Here is an 18,134-nt window from a genome sequence, read left to right as displayed (position 1 = left end):
AGTCCTCTTCTTATAAACTGTTATTAGCGCCATACATCAGTACTATTTGACATGAATGACTTTCTCAGACAGCTCTCCTTTTATGTTTCTCTCTGTAGGGACCTCGAGGAGAAAGAGGACCCAGGGGACCCACAGGAAAAGCAGGACCAAAGGTGAGCCGGTACTTTAACTCCTGCATTTTGAAGTATTGCATAAGAAACGAGTGTTGGAAACGCCAAATTTTAAATAAAAATCCCTTAATTTGCAAACAGGTTTTTACGCTCGCTCGAAATGGTTTTTGACTTGTGCGAAAAAGAGTAAATGTGAATAATGGGAGATGGAATACAATTTGCCGAAGAAAATCTGACAGCAAAAATTAAACACTGCAAAAAATGATTTTCTAACTTAGTATTTTGGTCTTGTTTTCAGTTAAAATTTCTAAAATTTCTTAAAATAAGATGTATTGTCTTGATTAGCAAAATGACCTAGGAAAATAATTGTAGTTTTTAGACAAAAATATAAAATGTAAGCGAATTTGTACTTAAAACAAGCTAAAAAAATTGTTTATGAAAAAAGTAAACTATTTCAAGAACTGTTTTCTTATTCCATTGGCAGATATTTTTGTTGTCGTTTTAAGCACTGCAAAAAATTATTTTCAAGAAAAAAAATGTCTTAGTATTTTTGTCTTGTTTTCAGTTAAAATATCTAAAAATTCTTAAATTAAGATGCTTTTTCTTGATGACCCAAGAAAATAAGTTTAGATTTTAGACCAAAAATATCAAATTTAGGTGATTTTGTGCAAAAGAATCTGTCAATGGGGTAAGAACATTTTTCTTAAATTTAGTGTTTAAGAAAAATGTTCAACATGTATTTGCTTACCCCATTGGCAGATTGTTTTGCTTGCTTAATCCACAAATTCACTTAAATTTGATATTTTTGGTCTAAAAACTAGACTTATTTTTTTGGGTCGTTTTGCTTATTTTCTTGACCCGAGATCTCCTAACCATATTAGACACTAATCATGAATTTTTAGATATTTTTACTGAAAACAAGACAAAATTACTAATATTTTTTTTCTTGAAAGTCATTTTTTGCAGTGTGATTTCCTTAAAGTTTATATTTTTTGTCTAAAAACTAGACCTAGGTCATTTTGCTCATCAAGAAAATACATCATAATTTAAGAATTTTTAGATGTTTTTACTAAGTAAGATGTTAAAGTAAGATGTTAAAGTAAGATGTTAAAATACCAAGTAAGAAAGTCATTAGTTGCAGTGACCCCACGTGATTGATCGACCAGCTGTATCAGCTGACATTGTTTTTCATATATGGGGCTCGATGTCATCTTAATGCCCTGGCTGCTAGTGCCTGCATCAAAAAGGCGAAAATTTTGCAAATTTTAAAAAGATTCGCTTTACATTTGGATGGAAACCTCACTACTGTCATGTTCTTTACATTTTTATAGTTTAATAGCAGGTGTGTGCAGTTCAGAGTAAATAGTAATATATTTGATATTCTCTTAATAACTCTTAATAATTGAGCCCATCAGGTATTTTGACTGCTGAGTTACTTCATACAAACACAATTAATAGCACATAATAAAGTCATACATGTATGTACCTGTAATTAATTATCAATGATGCAGTAGTTTGGAAAAGACTATGAAATGCTCTTTTATAACCAAGACATCTCACGGATATGTTAAACCTCTATCATAATTTCTAATGCAAAAGCTCATCGGTTAATTTCAGTAGCAGCTAATGGTTCCCAAATCACATTATAAAGCAATGTTTCTCTCCACCTCTTAGCAAAAACAAATGTAAATTCACCAGGGCTTTTACAGATACATCCTTTATCAAACCATTTATTAACAAGCACATTTGCAGAGGCGTTTTATGCAACATTCTGCAATTTTTAAAACTTTTTCTCCACCTGTTTCTCCACAGGGCAACTCAGGAAGCGATGGCCCACCAGGACCACCCGGTGAACGGGTACGGTATAATGATGATTAAATCCTTCCTCTTATTGTTGTAAAGTATTGATTATTGAATATTATTAACAATCATTACTGTGTTCTCTTACAGGGCCTGATGGGACCACAAGGGCCTACCGGATTCCCCGGCCCCAAGGGCCCACCTGGACGTGACGTTTATCCCAAAGAAATCAATTACCAGAATCAATGTTTTAAACTCACATCTTTATCTTTTAATTTTTCCTGATTTCTAGGGACCAGCTGGAAAGGATGGGCTGCCCGGACACCCCGGCCAGAGAGGAGAAACTGTGAGTGATTTGATATCACACCTTACACACTTTTATTCACACATCTGTTAAAACAAAAACTCACACAAGCCGTCTTTTCTCAGGGTTTCCAAGGTAAAACTGGACCACCAGGACCCCCAGGTGTTGTCGGACCTCAGGTGAGTGAAGATCTCTTTTATTGAGAACTTTTTTGAATCTTTTGTTTCGGAGCGTGTTTCAAACTGGCCAAGTCACGTGATTTTAGCAAACGAGGATTCACTACATCATAACTGTTTCGAAATCTTTGGAAAATCTGATGATTTACAACTAGGGGGAGTTGATCACAAATGACCAGTGTCTAATATGATTAGGAAATCTGGGGTCAGTTTTATTATGCAAGTTCATAAAACATTCATCCTTCTGACTAATAACACTACTTTTTTATCTACTTTTTGTTTATAGACAGATTTCATGACAAAAATGTGCATCATTAAAAGGGGAGATAGTTTTAATGATTTGTTTGCTAAAAACACATAATACACTTTTAATTGTCTTAATTAAGTTAAATATTTTTTAAAAACATAAAAAAATCTTGCTATTATTTTGTAAATGTTTGGACAGAACTGCTTTTACATTATTTTGACCAGCAGGTGTCGCCAGCATGTGTGGTGTTTCGAAACGCTTCAAAAAACTGAATACATTTTCGAAGCAATTGGTTAAAACTTATAAGAAAACAAACACTTAAAAGTTTGTCAACATGATTAAAAAATATATTTTTTTACGTTTGGCTCATGTCCCATTTGTTTACATGGAGAAGGTGTTTTTTTTTAGGTGTCTAGTTTGCCGCTTGAACATTTTGAGTTTGCTCCTTTCATTCGCGCATGAAAGCCGCGCGTGAACTTCTAGTCATTGAGACTTTCACACGGAAATTAGTGTCATTGGAGGGGCTTCTGCGACTTCGCTCGCTTCCTGTAATCACATCACTACTAGAGCAAGCTCCTGATTGGTTAATGCGGCGTGTTTCTACGCCAAAGTTAAAAATTTTCAACTCACGCGTTTCCCGCGGCAATGCTCAATTCGCGCGAATGAGGTGGAATCGCGTCTACCGCACCACGCTAAACGCCTCATTCGTGCCGCGAGACCTCCAGACGCGCGTCAATGCATCTATACATTGACTTAAAATTGAAATCACCCGCGCTTGACGCCTCTACCGCAGCTGGTGAAAACGCGGCATTACACATTTAACATATTGCACATTGACAGCAATCTGACTGTACATATATTCATTAGACACTGGGCTGCATTTAAGATTCAAAGAATACATTATGAAGCATTTTGAAAAAATGAGAGTAAACACACACACTTGTTTCTCTCACCTCAGTACCACAGACAGAGGCCAAAGATACATCATCCATATTCATGAATCCGTCAGCAGTCATTGCTCGTTCATTAGATGATCTTAAGGTGTCCTGAGGTTGTCATTTGGGAATCATAATGGCTCTATTAGGCCACATATGGGTCATTTGTTGGACTGTCTGCATTTGTCTCCCGACATGCTTTTGTTTATGCGGTTAGATGTCGGTGCTTGGCGGGTAATGAAATATTCATAAGCAGTCATGAGATTCTACTTATTATGCAAATGCTGAGGTGGGCACAGGTTTAAACAGCCAACCACCCACTACACACATATGGACGGACGTTCATGCGCACATGCATATGGATAACACGATTTTAAGTGCTTTACTAGATTATTCAGTTTATATACAAATCTTATAATATAATAAAATAAATAGATGTTTGAAATTTGAATAAAATGTCTGGCAATGCAAATGCATGAATTTATAAAATATTACTTACATAATAATCGAATCAGTTGACACCATCTGCTATCTAATATTTCTAATCCATCTTTCTCTCTCTATTCAGGGACCAACAGGTGAAACAGGACCAATGGGAGAACGAGGTCACCCTGGACCCCCAGGACCACCCGGTGAACAGGGTCTGCCCGGACCTGCAGGCAAAGAGGGAGCGAAGGTGTGAACATTTCTTAACATCTTAAATCTCTTCATGCTTCCGTTTCCACTCCAATGAAATGCATTGAAGATAATCACCAATTTTGTATAATCACAGGGAGATCCAGGTCCAGCAGGTCCCACAGGTAAAGATGGACCTCCAGGGCTACGAGGATTCCCAGGCGAGAGAGGTTTACCAGGCCCTGTGGTGAGTACCACGAATTAAACTTAACACTTTATATAATGGAAACTCTTGGGCAAGTTAGCAACAGATGTGTACCAGGCAAGCAGCATCATCTCTAAATTCTCAGAAAGAAATCTAGTTTTGTGAGCTGTCACGGTTGTTGTTAACCTGGTGCTTTTCAGTTTGCCGTGAATAGAAACATCCCCGGTGTCCCGTCTAACCATTAGATGTGTCATGCAGGCACACATGAAAGAGTTCATTCAGCAGTTTTATGGTTTTCTTTGCAGGGATCAGCAGGTTTGAAAGGAAGTGAAGGCCCTCCTGGTCCACCTGGACCTTCTGTAAGTATACATCTCATCTGTCTTTGTTTATTCCCCGCTGCTTGTTTTTTTACCGGGTCTTACTTAATTCTCTTTCTCTCTTTTATCCTTTTGCTACAAACATTGGCATTTCAGTGAGTACTGTGACTTAAGTACGGACAGATGTATGCTATAGATGATTTACTGTTTATTTACATTACCGGTCAAAGGTTTGGAAACACTTCATATTTGTCCATTTGTCAATCCTAGAAACCTTTTTAATATAAAGGCTTCTGTATAGATGCAATCAAATAAGACATGTTAAACTATAACATTACTTGGTAAATAGATAGGATTTAATGGGATTCTTGGGAACTCAGTACTAGAGGTCTTCTCGTGTCCAAAGAAATGTACCCAAGACGAAATGACCTGAATCAGCTTTTACCTGTACCAAACGTGCATAAATAATTTTTTTAAAAGACCCAACCCGAGAAAATTAGGCAAGAGTCCGTCCCGAACCAGTGGCGAAAAAAGAAAGAAACCCCGTTGGCCTCGCATCCAATTTGGCGCGCTGCTCTATTTATTTAATTTGTTATCTGATGACGAAACCACGGTAATGCTAAAATGTGCATTAAAAATTGATTGACAGGCCTGTCTCAACAAATATTACCACACGATGTCGCAAGCACTCTTGACAAACATAGGAAGGGGTTGGAAAAGGACTTGATGAACAGACATGAGATAGTTCGGGTCCGTTTTGCAAAATCATATTCATTTTAAATTACCCGAGACACGATGCCGCTAATATTATACCCAACTCGTGTCCAAGGCACACGTTAAACTTTTAAACTCACTCAGGTCTCGGGTGGGACCTCGGGTTTTCGGATCTAAGTGGACCGGTGAAGACCTCTACTCAGTACTGTTTAAATGCATTCTGTATGAATCTCTTGAAGATGGTCAGATTTTTGATCACTACATAATTACAAAAATGTTTAAATTATTTCACAGCCGTGATGGTTTAACTTTTATATAAAAATAGTCATAAAGAATGAGTGAATATGTCCAACCTTTGGATGGCTAGTGTGTCTTTAAATGATATATTATTGATGATTCTCTCTCTTTCTATTTCTCTTGACACCATGATTTTAATATTCAATCGTACAGATCTCTTATATAACGTCAAATATGCACAGTTGCGTAAGGGATAAATCACGCACTCAGCGTTTATTTCTGCATTAAAATCTCAGCTCGTATCTGCATGCCGGGCTATCAGCGCCTGTACGTGTGAATTTGGTGAATAAATGAATAATAAATCAAAAGAGACAATCGAGTGATTACAAGCACACGCTAGTCGTTGTAGTTGTGCCATAATCAGTTAAGAAATATTAACAAGCTCATGTTCGCATTTTCTCAGGGTTCTCCTGGTGAACGTGGTCCTGCTGGCCCAGCCGGTCCCACCGGCCTCCCGGGCCGACCCGGACCTCAAGGACCCCCGGGCCCTGCTGGAGAGAAAGGTGGACCTGGTGAGTACCCAACCAAACACATCTTTATTCTTCATCACGTTTAAGCTGAGTTAATGCTTAAATCTAACCCATCTCTCTCATATTAGGGTGAGAAAGGACCTCAAGGCCCAGCCGGTAGAGATGGCATTCAGGGACCGGTGGGACTTCCAGGCCCTGCCGGACCAATTGGACCTCCGGGAGAGGATGGTGATAAGGGAGAGAAGGGGTAGATGGAAAGGGACTAACAAGATGTTAGGGTTGTTATCTAACAGATTTTCTATAAAGATTTGATGTATTTGCATAGATGTAAATGCTGTATTTATATGACAGGGAGAGATTGGAGAACCAGGACAGAAGGGAAGCAAAGGTGACAAGGGCGAGCAGGTGAGTCACTCCAAATTCATCCGTCATTTCAGATAAATCTCAGAGTTTTGGCGGTGCGTTTATGAATATAGATGTTGTCTTTGTTATGAAAATAAGTGATTAACTGGTATTGCTTGTTTCTCCCTCTTTCTGTCATATTCAGGGTCCTCCAGGGCCAACCGGTCCCCAGGGCCCCGTGGGTCAGCCTGGTCCTTCTGTAAGTATCCTCATACGTACCATTGTCTTCCTGTGATGAAAGCAGTGTTAGTGATGTCACTTCCTTTTTACAGGGTGCAGATGGAGAGCCAGGTCCCAGAGGTCAACAGGGTCTGTTTGGACAAAAGGGAGATGAGGGATCTCGAGGTTTCCCGGGACCACCCGGACCCGTCGGCCTTCAGGTGAGATGACAACCTTGCATAATTCATGAATGGAGTATGATGCATACAAGATTTATTACAAACATCAGCTATTCAAGTTTTACTTGTTTCCATATTGTTACCTTGGTGTTATTTTTCATTGACCGGTTGGAGGATGACTAGTCAACTAGCCTGTCTTAAAAAGTCCTGCTGATTTAGTATCAGCAACAGGGCAGATGTGTTGTCACCGGTCGTTCACATAAGAGTAATATTTACGTTTAAGATCTGGCCGTAGCACAATCGAATGGGACAGAATGCATCGGTTTTGAAAGCAAACTACTTTTAACTTGATATGTTTATGTTTAAAAACTTATCATAGTCTTCACATTCTTCATAGCGGTCAATGGAAGTTTTTATATTTATTGCAAAAGCACTTTGATGTCAGTAGCAGTGCAGCTTCGAAGCGGATTAATTTATAGACACTGGGAAAGGTTTCCTGAAAGTAACATAAACACGCTGTCAGTAAGCCAAAACCTTCACGGAGAAAATGAAATAAAAATGATATAAGTAAATGTAGAGAGAAATGACAACCTAAAACTAGACAACCTCTCTAAACATCTAGTCGGTCGGTGGTTAACAAATGCACCATCTTGGGTTATCCTTAAAGGACTACTCCACTTTCTAAAAAAAAATTGGGATCATTTACTCACCCTGCATGTCACCCAAGATGTTTATGTCTTTCTTTGTTCAGTCGAGAAGAAATTAAGTATTTTGAGGAAAACATTTTAGGATTTTTCTCCATATAGTGAACTTTACTCAATGGTTTACAGTTTCAATGCAGCTTCAAACGGCTCTAAACGATCCCAAATCGAGGCCTAAAGGTACATCCACACTACAAGCGACTTTTTCGCTATCTGACGCTCGTCTCTTTCCAAAGAGGCATTTCTAAATCTGTCATAAACAAATGAGTAATGTCCACTCCAGAAAGTGACGAGAGATGGATGACGTGAACTCCACTGCTGTGTTCTCATTGGTAGTCACTCCCGAAAGTCGCTCATAATTTCCATAAAGTTAAACATTTCTCAACTTTGACGCGCGACTGACTGGACACGGCCCATCCAGTAGCCAACGGTCACTCTAGCTCGTGTTGCCGGAAGACGCCAAGCTTTCATTGAAATCAATAAGATCGCGTCGCTCTGCTACTGCTAGTCGCTGCTAGTCCGAATGCAGCTTAAGGGTCCCATGTAGAGAAACAATCGTCATTTAAGCAAAAAAAATTATAATATGTCATTTTAGACCATAACTTCTCGTCGTGCACTAGCCGTGTGACGCACCAGCATGACCTTACGTATTACGTAATCACGTCAAAAAGTCACGTATGCGAAACTACTGCTTCAAGTGTAGAGAAAGAGGACCGTTCAGACGTTGTTGTATGTGTGATACTAATTCATGTCTTTGTGTCAGTTTATTGTTTAAAATGGTCCACAAGTGTGTGTTTCACATATGTAACGCGTGACATTTTGATGCTATTACACAACACGCAAGGTCATGCTGGCAAATTACTTTTTTTGCGAAAATGATGATCGTCTCTCTAGACAAGACGCTTATGCTTTGGTTGGGATCGTTTCGAGCCCTTTAAAGCTGCATTAAAACGGTAAACCTTTGAGGTCCACTAAATATGGAGAAAAATCCTGGAATGTGTTACTCAAAAAATGTATTTCTTATCGATTGAACAAAGAACAAAGAAAAACATCATGGATGACATGGGGGGGGGGGGGATTATTTGGATTTTTTTATTCAATTCAATTTTACTTATATAGCTCTTTTCACAATTGTTTAATTGTTTCAAAGCAGCTTTAAATGAAGAGATGCAGGAGAAAACACAGAAAAATCAATGGACAACAAAAGCAGCAGAATACAGTGGTTAAGATTAAATCGTAATAGCGAGTGTAGTAATATTGTATAATAACATATAGAAGAGGGTGCTAAGTTAAGCCAATGTCAGCTGACTCCCTAGGGGTTGAAAAAACCCCCTAGGAGAAAAAAAATGCTGGCTTTTTTAATCAGGAGGGGAAATAAATCCTAGGAGGAAAAAAACCCTTGAGAGCAATCCAGGAAGTAGAGTAATCTTTTAATATAACTATAACTAACTTTTAGGCAATGCGATTTAGCTAAAAAACACACCATTACTATATTTTACATATCCATGCACAAAGTGTCTGAGATTATTCACTGTTCGCTGTGCGGTAAAGCTGCATACTTTTACTATTTAGGGAAAGAGAGAGTGAAGTGGATTAGTGGATGATGTTACATTCCCTACACGTAATATAATAAAAACTACTCAGAGAGTTCAGACCAAGAGTTCAGATTTCCCAAAATTTGATTTTGGGATTATTTCAAACCACCTACTGTATAAATGTCGTTCAGATCAGGTTTGTGAAAATGAGACTTAATGTTTTTTCCCCTGTTCAATCTACCTGAAATTGATTTTTAGTAAGCTTCGTACTGTATATTGGTCTAAACTGGTTTTAATGGCTTGTGTGCAGGGCCTACCTGGACCACCTGGTGAGAAAGGAGAGACCGGTGATGTCGGTCAGATGGTATGATCAAACATATTTGTCTATAAAATCAAAAAGATAAAACACAATTTGTTATTACATTTAAACTGGATTTACTCTCTCCTCCTCAGGGTCCTCCTGGACCACCAGGACCCCGAGGACCCTCTGGACCCCCAGGAGCCGACGGACCCCAGGGACCTCCAGGTGGTATTGGAAACCCAGGAGCAGTGGGAGAGAAGGTACAGAAACATCTTTTTCGTTCCTTATCTCCCTTAGTCTGACATTTTTTGAAGTATTAAAACAATTTGGCTAAAACGGTTGTTTTATGGATACTGCGATATGCACATTTGCTGCCATATTTCAGAATGATTTGACAATCGCAGGGTGTTATGCTTAGTACTTTACTGTTCAGAAAAAAACCTGTGCTGTTTGTCGGCATCTCTGTGAATTTAATACAAAGACACAAAGCGTTTTCGGTCAACTGAGTGCCATCCGCTGTCAAGATTATTGAATATAATCGTTCAGCCATGGAACCAAAGGCCCATTTAAGTTCACGGAGGAGTTTGCTAAGAGAAATGACCCTGGAAAACAGAGAAGAGATGTCTACAGTAACAGATGATGGAATAAGAGCTTGAGACGGTGTTAACAGATGCTGTGAAAGAGAGAGAGATAGAGAGAAAGAGAGAGAGAGCTGCATACACACTGTGCACACTCATAAAACCACCTGAAGTGACAATAAGGTGTAAAGAGAGAGAGAGAGAGAGAGAGAGAGAGAGAGAGGTGATGTTTGTTGTCAGGTTAAACCGATGGGGTGTAATCACAGCCCTGTTTGAAGGTTCGCTGAGATTTTTGGGTGTTAAAGTTAGCGAAGTGACTGATTTGATACATCTACGGTCATGAATCACGGCATCGCGTATGAGGGAGCGTTTCACTACTTTCCTACTAGATATGCTGTACTGTATGATGTTCACCTTCTGTGACAGTGAATTAGGCAATCGAATCTAGGGCTGTTCATATTGACCGGTTAACCGTTAACCGTAGGTAAGAATTTATGGCTCATTTATATTATCAGTTAAAAGAAAAAAAAATTGTTAACGCACGGTGCATAGCAATGCATTTCTCCACTTTTCTATCCTTAATTTGTGAATGGCCTGTAAATGACGCGTATTATTTTATCAGTTAATGGTTATGTTTGGTTAACAAGCTGCGGTTATCGGTCTGGAAAATTATCTTAAATGAACTTCCCTTATAAGCTGTGGATGCGACCTCAGAAGGCAATCACTCAGGGCCCTATTTTAACGATCTAAGCACATGGTCTAATGCGCATGGCCTAAACAGGCGTGTCCGAACCCACTTTTGCTAATTAATGACAGGCAAAATAGTTTATGCGCAAAGCGCACGGCCTAAAGGGGTTGTTCCTATTCTCCTAATGAGTAATGAGTGTGTTTTGTTCTAACGCGCTCATTAAATATCAAAAACACTATTGCGCCATAGACTTTAGTCCAGGTTTTAGTTGGTCAATGGTGTAGTCTATTTTAGTTGTCTCAAAACAACAACCAACAATGCGCCTGAACACACCTCGTTTTCAGACCAGAACGCTCATGAGCGCAAAATTGGGCGCAAATGCATTTGCTATTTAAACAATGTGGTGTTTAACGTGAAAATGATAGACAGATGACAGAATTTTCCCACCGGTTAATCAGCGCTTGACAAACCCGGTGATACCGGTATCACCGTGTGGGAGGGGCTTATTAATGCGTATGCAGACCTGCACATTTTACTTTCACTTTTAAATTACGCACCTGCTGTATATGACCAACGTGTCATATTTTTTTAATAAATTAATATTTTTTATTAATTAATATAATGTAGATTAAACTAGGGATGCACCGATAGTATTTTTTGGGCCGATACTGATTTAAACAGACAACTTCTGCCGATACCGATGCCGGTACCGATATTAAACACTTGTATACAATACTACCTCCTCTTGATATTTCTGCAGAACACTCGTTGGAAATGGCGATTTTTTGGTCTTTATCTGAGATTTTGAGCCCAGACCGCAGACATTTTCCCGAAATACTCTAGACCGCATGAATCATGTGAATGAGTAATCTCGCGTGATTAACTACGTGATTTATTATTTTTTTCCCTCATCGCATGTCTGACAAACTATAATTTACACAACTTATTTTGTTTTAGGAAGTATTTAATTATTTTGATAATTATTGTTAAAAATACTCGATTATGCAACAGACAACTCATTGCCTTTATGCGGTTAATTAATAAACAATCGGTATCTGCCTTTCTCGTGTTGTTGCTGATATGCCGATGGTTTCAAATTCATCAAAAATCGGCCGATAAATATCGGGGGCCGATACATCGGTGCATCACTAGATTAAACTAACCGACAGTATATTAAATGAGTCAAACTTAGAAAAATACTGAGATTAACATTAATACAAAACATAACTTATAATACTAAAACAGTGACAAGAAACTTTTTTCTGCTAAATACACACTGTTATTTAATAAATGTTTTAAATATTTATTTTATAATATCCAGCTATTATATTCAGCTGTTACAGGCGTGCAACGAATCTTGAGATAGCCTTGGCAGTAAAGGATCCATTAGTTCTATCCTTAGCAGCCCAGAGAAATAAGGACGCATTCTGAAGCTTCATTTTAAGCATCCTTCGATTTGGGACGGTCTTACTAGCCTTAAGTCGCGCTGCTGTAACGCAATCGGTCTTTAAATACGTCCTTCGAAGGTCGCAGCCTTCAAATTGGGACAATCCAGTGAGCTCACATTAAAGAACGGACCCGGGACACAAGTACAGAACACCTATAACTTCATAGCAACCACCTGAAACATGAACATGTGCTAGTGTATTTGGCATGATCACGCACCATTCAGAAACACTCATACGTTGTAAGAAATTGCATACCTTGAATACACCATGAGTCATTTTGGATAAAAGCATAACTGATTTGAAGGCGTCAGGGTGCATTCGATGTTGTGATTGCTGACTGGTGATTGTCATGTGTCCACTAGATTGCAGTATGTTGAAATATTGATGTGGTGCCGTTTGTCATTCAGTACGAGATTTTCAGAAAGCGTGGCAGTTTTGCTGACGTGACAATGAATAATGATGCTGAACTGCTCTTCTGTCCAGTAGAGAAAAACTCTGTTAAAGAGAGAGATAGAGAGAGTATTTAATATTAACCTTAGTTTACAGCCACATCATTCACCATCTTTTTCTCTTTTCTGTAGGGTGATTCTGGAGAACCAGGAGAACCGGGTCAACAAGGAGATGTTGGCCCTCTGGTATGACACAAAACACATTTGACTTACAATAAGTTATTGAGTAATTTAAGTCTGCCGGACATAGAGAAAATGCTTATCTGCATGTGTCTGTGTACGTTAGGGTCCAAGAGGAGAAAGAGGAGAGAAGGGAGAATCTGGACCTGCTGGTTCCGCTGGTCCTCCTGGTCCAAAAGGACCACCCGGAGATGATGGTCCTAAAGGAAGTCCTGTACGTTTCACCACATCTATATAGACTCTGATGCTTAATAATGCATCTTATATAATGCATCTGTTTTTTTTTCAGGGTCCGAGTGGATTCCCTGGTGATCCTGGTCCTCCTGGAGAGCCTGGGCCACCTGTAAGTCTTGCTATGAATGTAGATAATGCTTGACTGGGCATTAAGTAAGAGTTTGCTGTGGGTAGTGACATCACTTACACTATCCTCCTCTCACAGGGTTTGGATGGGGCTGCTGGAGATAAGGGAGATGATGGAGAAGCTGGTCAGCCGGTGAGTATGCATCTATATCAGTCAGCATCTCAGCTTTTGGCTGCACATATATGACTGTGTCAAATGTGTTTGTTTGTTATAGGGTTCCCCTGGACCAACTGGTGAAACTGGGCCCACCGGTCCTCCAGGAAAGAGAGTTAGTGATTAAATCTATACAATATTTCGATAGACAGAACCATATAGATGTTAGTCTTAGTCTTGTTCTTATTTTCCCCGCTCAGGGACCTCCTGGACCTGCTGGACCTGAAGGAAGACAGGGAGAGAAGGGTGCCAAGGTAACAAACAAACTCACACATGGGTGATTCTCGCGAAATTAGACTTATGAGGTGTCATGAAACATTTTGATAATAAAAGTAAATGCTATCAAAATAATAAGCATACAGTTACAAACATCTCTTCATTTATTATTTTGCAGATGATTTCAAATGATCATACAAACCAATGTTGTAGTTTTTTCCACATTTAAGGGGAACATTTTCATTACCGCAACGTGTCCATGACTGGATTTGGGTTCTTTGACATGGAAATATTTATAATTAAAAAATTAAAAACTTCAGTGCATGTTATACTATAAACATTTACAGTAAAAAACATTTTTTTATTTGGTATTTGGTGATCATTAGTAAATGTAGAGACAATAATAAGGAATATAAATGTGTCCAAGACCAAATTTCTCATCCTCCGCAACAATTTTCAATCAATGTTTAAGCCCTTAAGAAACTAACATTTAAAAAAAATTGTTGGAAGGGACATAATTGACTGTGACACTCAAGATGGCTACCAGGTAAGCGGTTCTCATTTTTTCTTTCCAGATAAAAATTGAAATTTTGTTTGTCATAGTACCTAGACAACTTTTTAGTTCTCATTACCGAAACATGAATTTGTAAATGCATATATTTAATGTAATGTCATGTTGCGGTAATGATAATTTTTTAATGATAATCTAAAAAAATATAAATAATTTTATAGGAATTTTTTTTTTATTTTTTTTAAATCCTCTAAAAATAATGGTAATTGAGACCATAATCTTATATGTGCAAAAAAAAAAATCTGATGCTGGACACCTTATAAGTCTGGATTTCATGAGAATCACCCACATGCAGGTTCTGTTTATATTCGTGTATAACAACGTCATATGTTGCGTCTTTATCTTTGTGTTTCAGGGTGAATCTGGTCTGGAGGGTCCGGCTGGAAAGACGGGTCCGGTTGGACCTCAGGGAGCTCCTGGAAAGCCTGGTCCTGAGGGTCTGAGAGGAGTTCCCGGTCCAGTGGGAGAACAACCTGGTATTATCAAATATTAATGTCAGAATCTGTGCTAGATACATAAATAAATAAATAAATTTTAATCGGTTCTTAGAGCTGTTACGGTTTTTTATCACTTTTTTAATTCTCATTGCAGTAATCTGAAATAATGATTATGATCAGATTATTTAAACACTACTGTAATGTATGATGGTTCTGGTTTAGGGAGAACAAGGACTACCTGGTTCCCCTGGACCCGATGGACCTCCTGGGCCGATGGTACGGACATGACATTCCTCTCAGGATCTGTTTATTAAACTTATTAAAAATAAGCTGTGTCTGAAATATACTCCCTCTCTCTCTTTTAGGGTCCTCCTGGTTTACCTGGTTTGAAGGGAGATACTGGTGTTAAAGGTGAAAAGGTGAGAAAAGCGAATTCATCATCAGGTCATGTTGAATTATTTAAAAGTTCCTCTAAGGCGACTGTTCATCGATATGTTTTACTAAAGTGTTTGGCGCTGTTATAATTATTCATATGTTCAGTAGATTCGTCGATGTCTGGCAGTATTGATTATGAATGAATACGTTTATAACAGCTGTGTGGTTTTTCAGGGTCATCCTGGTCTGATTGGACTTATTGGACCTCCAGGAGAGCAGGGCGAGAAGGGTGACCGGGGTCTGCCTGGTCCACAGGGTGCTTCCGGACCTAAAGGAGACAATGTACGACACACACATATATATCAAGGATATATATTAGTTTGATATTTAAGTAAAGCAGGCTTTATAAACTCTATGTGTGTGCCCTCTTCTTAAGGGTATTTCTGGACCCTCTGGACCCCTTGGACCGATCGGACCTCCTGGACTTCCGGTACTGTGTCTGACACTTCTCTGAAAATTTTAAGGCCCTACATTCATAAAGAAAAGCTATTAAAATATTAATGTTTTTTTTATGTGACCATATTTAAAACTCATTTCTAATTTTTTTATTACATTTTATTTAGGGTCCTCCTGGTCCTAAAGGTGCTAAAGGATCAAGTGTAAGTTATTTTTGAATCTTACATCAGCTTTGATGTTTGTCTTTTTGTTGTGCCCCTTGTCAAAATCCAGTTCTTCTTCTGCCTCTGTAGGGTCAAACTGGTCCGAAGGGAGAATCTGGACATCCGGGACCTCCTGGACCTCCAGTATGTAACAGAACAAAACTGCACATCAAACACATAAATGATTTATTTTGCTTTGAGAAAACATTTAAATGAATTATTCTGCAAGAGTTCTTATATAACTACAGGCATAATCTTATGATGTGAACTGAATCTGCTGTTTATTTGCTTTATTTGGGTACCTTTGTGAGATTCAGTGGATATTGCTTTTTGGGAAAACCTGATTTTTAATATCCACAGATGTGTATATCTTTCTATTTTGGGTAAAAGAGCCGGAGGTCAAAGAGAGAAGTTTTTAAATTAGTAGTTTTTCCTAATTGTTTAAATGTGGAAAGAGCAAGAGCTTACAGTATTACAGTACAGCATTTTCTACTTTTTCTTTTGGTCATTTTACAACTTGTATTTATAAGGAAGAGAAAGATAAGGCAGGAAATTATTAGGTGAAGAGCAAGGGATGATCAGGCAATGTTGGGATCAATATTCAAACTCCTATCACCTGCATGACCCAGGTGAAAAAGTAGTACACTTCCTTAGTGTATTTAAAGTGCCATTATTCACGCACTAATTTTGAACTTAATATACTAAAAAGTTCTTCTTTAGATTATTTAAGTGTACTTATTTATGCTATTTTGGGAAACCATGAATATGAACTAAAATGCGCTTTTAACATATTATTTCTGTATTAAAAAATTTATTTGGGTCAGTGACAAAAACAGTTTGTGCAAGATGAGAAATTCAAAAGTTTTAAAAGCACGCATCAAAGAAAAAAGCATGCATCAGGTTTATTTCAATGCACATAGTGTATTTATGTTAATTTTATTTAAATTACATTTGCACCATTTTTATGAAAGTTAACAATGGACCTGAACATGTCAGATGGTGTAACCGCCAATTGCGCCAAAGAATGCGAAATATTAAATACTTTATCCACCTTGATGGCATGCAAGTGTAATAACAAATAAAAAATAAATAATAATCATTTTAATTTTTTTTTTAAAGTTATTTCTAAATGTAAATGTTAATGCGTTTTTTCAATTTGTCCTGACATATGCTGAAAACAGCTCTGTTTTCTAAATAATCTAAGACAAACTATGTAAAATGTATGTAAAAAAAAATCAAATTACACTAAACTAGATGATGTGTTTGATCATATTTATATTTTCAATTAAAAGGTACTAGTTACACCAATTGACACAGACCGGTTACACCACATTGACATTTTTTAAATTATCCCCCAAATATTTTTTTAAAAATGAAATAAAAGCATAAATTTTAAACATGGTCCTCAAAAAAGAAAATATATAAGTAATCTGCAAATTTATTTTGAAATTTTAACCCTTTTACATTTAATTGAACCATACGGACACAAAATAATTACATCACGTCATTGACCCATTTATAGTAGTTAACACTTGTATTAAACTTTCATACAAAGATGGGCTCAAGTTTACTACAAGTCGTACCTTAATACACTTTTTAAATACATTTTTAGCACATATTCATGGTGTCTCAAAATAGCACAGAGAAGTACACTTAGATGTTCTTAAGAAGTACTATCGAAGAATTTTTAGTACATAAAGTAAAAAATTAGAGCACTTTAAGTACACTATAGAAGTGTACTTCTTTTTCACCTGGGGAGCACAGTGCTAACAAACCCCTAGAAAGATGCCTCACATATCTATGGTCTAGTTTGTGGTCCTATAAGTGGTAAAGCATTGCATTGTAGCACAAAAGGTTATAGGTTCGAACCCCGGGATCACACAGAGTGATAAAAACTGTATATCTAAACTGTAAAACTACTTTTTAGATAAAATGCAAATGTGTAAATGTAAATACATTAAGGCCGCTCAAAACCCCTTTGGAAAATGCATAGCAACACTTTAGCAACCACTCGAAAATGTTCTGGCGAGTTTTATTTTATAGGGATAAGCGCCGTTTCAGTTTTTTTTGGTTTACTCTTTATATGTGAGACCCAGTCTGTGAAAACCCACTTCTCGTATATGATGTAATGACTGAGTAAGGTCATGTCAAAGATTGAAATTAAACTTCGATGCTCCAGATCTCATAGAAAGAGTCATGTAATGCCACATTAATATAAACTTAATTTTCTTCTGTAGGGTCCACCCGGTGATGTCATCCACCCTCTGCCTATTCTTTCCAGCCCAAAACGGGCAAAGAGGAACATCGATGCAAGCCAGATGATGGACGACGCTGCAGATGCCAACTACAAAGACTATGAGGATGGTATGGAGGAGATCTTTGGCTCTCTGAACTCTCTCAAACTGGAAATTGAACAGATGAAGCACCCGCTGGGCACGCAGACTAACCCCGCCCGTACCTGCAAAGACTTACAGCTGTGCCACCCAGATTTCCCAGATGGTGAGCGTGTCATTCCCTCTATCACGCACACACAATTTACGATTTCTAAGTGT

The 18,134-nt window shown here is 38.0% G+C and overlaps 1 protein-coding gene and 1 long non-coding RNA gene across 10 annotated transcripts in view; one reads left to right on the top strand and one right to left on the bottom strand.

The window, feature by feature from the left end:
- LOC129423595 (uncharacterized) overlaps positions 1–14,471 on the bottom strand; it is a 28,149-nt gene extending 13,678 nt beyond the window's left edge. For 3 of the 9 annotated variants that reach the window (XR_012371226.1, XR_012371228.1, XR_008637792.2), the window contains exons 1-5: positions 12,437–12,703; positions 9,484–9,550; positions 6,812–6,903; positions 4,326–4,429; positions 4,072–4,225 (exon numbers count right to left, since the gene is read on the bottom strand). This is a non-coding gene — a long non-coding RNA (uncharacterized lncRNA). The other 6 variants (XR_012371225.1, XR_012371232.1, XR_012371229.1 and 3 more) reach the window with 5 other exon arrangements.
- The window catches only part of col5a1 (procollagen, type V, alpha 1), a 124,523-nt gene that overhangs the window by 95,626 nt on the left and 10,763 nt on the right, over positions 1–18,134 (top strand). The window contains exons 34-62 of the mRNA XM_073871494.1: positions 99–152; positions 1,923–1,967; positions 2,061–2,118; positions 2,207–2,256; positions 2,340–2,393; positions 4,141–4,248; positions 4,345–4,434; positions 4,698–4,751; positions 6,124–6,237; positions 6,325–6,433; positions 6,549–6,595; positions 6,738–6,791; positions 6,865–6,972; positions 9,477–9,530; positions 9,620–9,727; positions 12,763–12,816; positions 12,917–13,024; positions 13,100–13,153; positions 13,250–13,303; positions 13,386–13,439; positions 13,525–13,578; positions 14,467–14,583; positions 14,780–14,824; positions 14,914–14,967; positions 15,158–15,265; positions 15,360–15,413; positions 15,547–15,582; positions 15,673–15,726; positions 17,820–18,081. Coding sequence (XP_073727595.1) covers positions 99–152; positions 1,923–1,967; positions 2,061–2,118; positions 2,207–2,256; positions 2,340–2,393; positions 4,141–4,248; positions 4,345–4,434; positions 4,698–4,751; positions 6,124–6,237; positions 6,325–6,433; positions 6,549–6,595; positions 6,738–6,791; positions 6,865–6,972; positions 9,477–9,530; positions 9,620–9,727; positions 12,763–12,816; positions 12,917–13,024; positions 13,100–13,153; positions 13,250–13,303; positions 13,386–13,439; positions 13,525–13,578; positions 14,467–14,583; positions 14,780–14,824; positions 14,914–14,967; positions 15,158–15,265; positions 15,360–15,413; positions 15,547–15,582; positions 15,673–15,726; positions 17,820–18,081 — 2,215 coding nt within the window. The remainder of the gene's footprint in view (positions 1–98; positions 153–1,922; positions 1,968–2,060; positions 2,119–2,206; positions 2,257–2,339; positions 2,394–4,140; positions 4,249–4,344; positions 4,435–4,697; positions 4,752–6,123; positions 6,238–6,324; positions 6,434–6,548; positions 6,596–6,737; positions 6,792–6,864; positions 6,973–9,476; positions 9,531–9,619; positions 9,728–12,762; positions 12,817–12,916; positions 13,025–13,099; positions 13,154–13,249; positions 13,304–13,385; positions 13,440–13,524; positions 13,579–14,466; positions 14,584–14,779; positions 14,825–14,913; positions 14,968–15,157; positions 15,266–15,359; positions 15,414–15,546; positions 15,583–15,672; positions 15,727–17,819; positions 18,082–18,134) is intronic.

This window comes from Misgurnus anguillicaudatus, chromosome 9, assembly GCF_027580225.2.
Source record: "Misgurnus anguillicaudatus chromosome 9, ASM2758022v2, whole genome shotgun sequence".
NCBI classification, from domain to species: domain Eukaryota; kingdom Metazoa; phylum Chordata; class Actinopteri; order Cypriniformes; family Cobitidae; genus Misgurnus; species Misgurnus anguillicaudatus.
The sequence above is the reverse complement of the archived record's forward strand: the minus strand, read 5'-3'. Positions and strand labels throughout refer to the sequence as shown.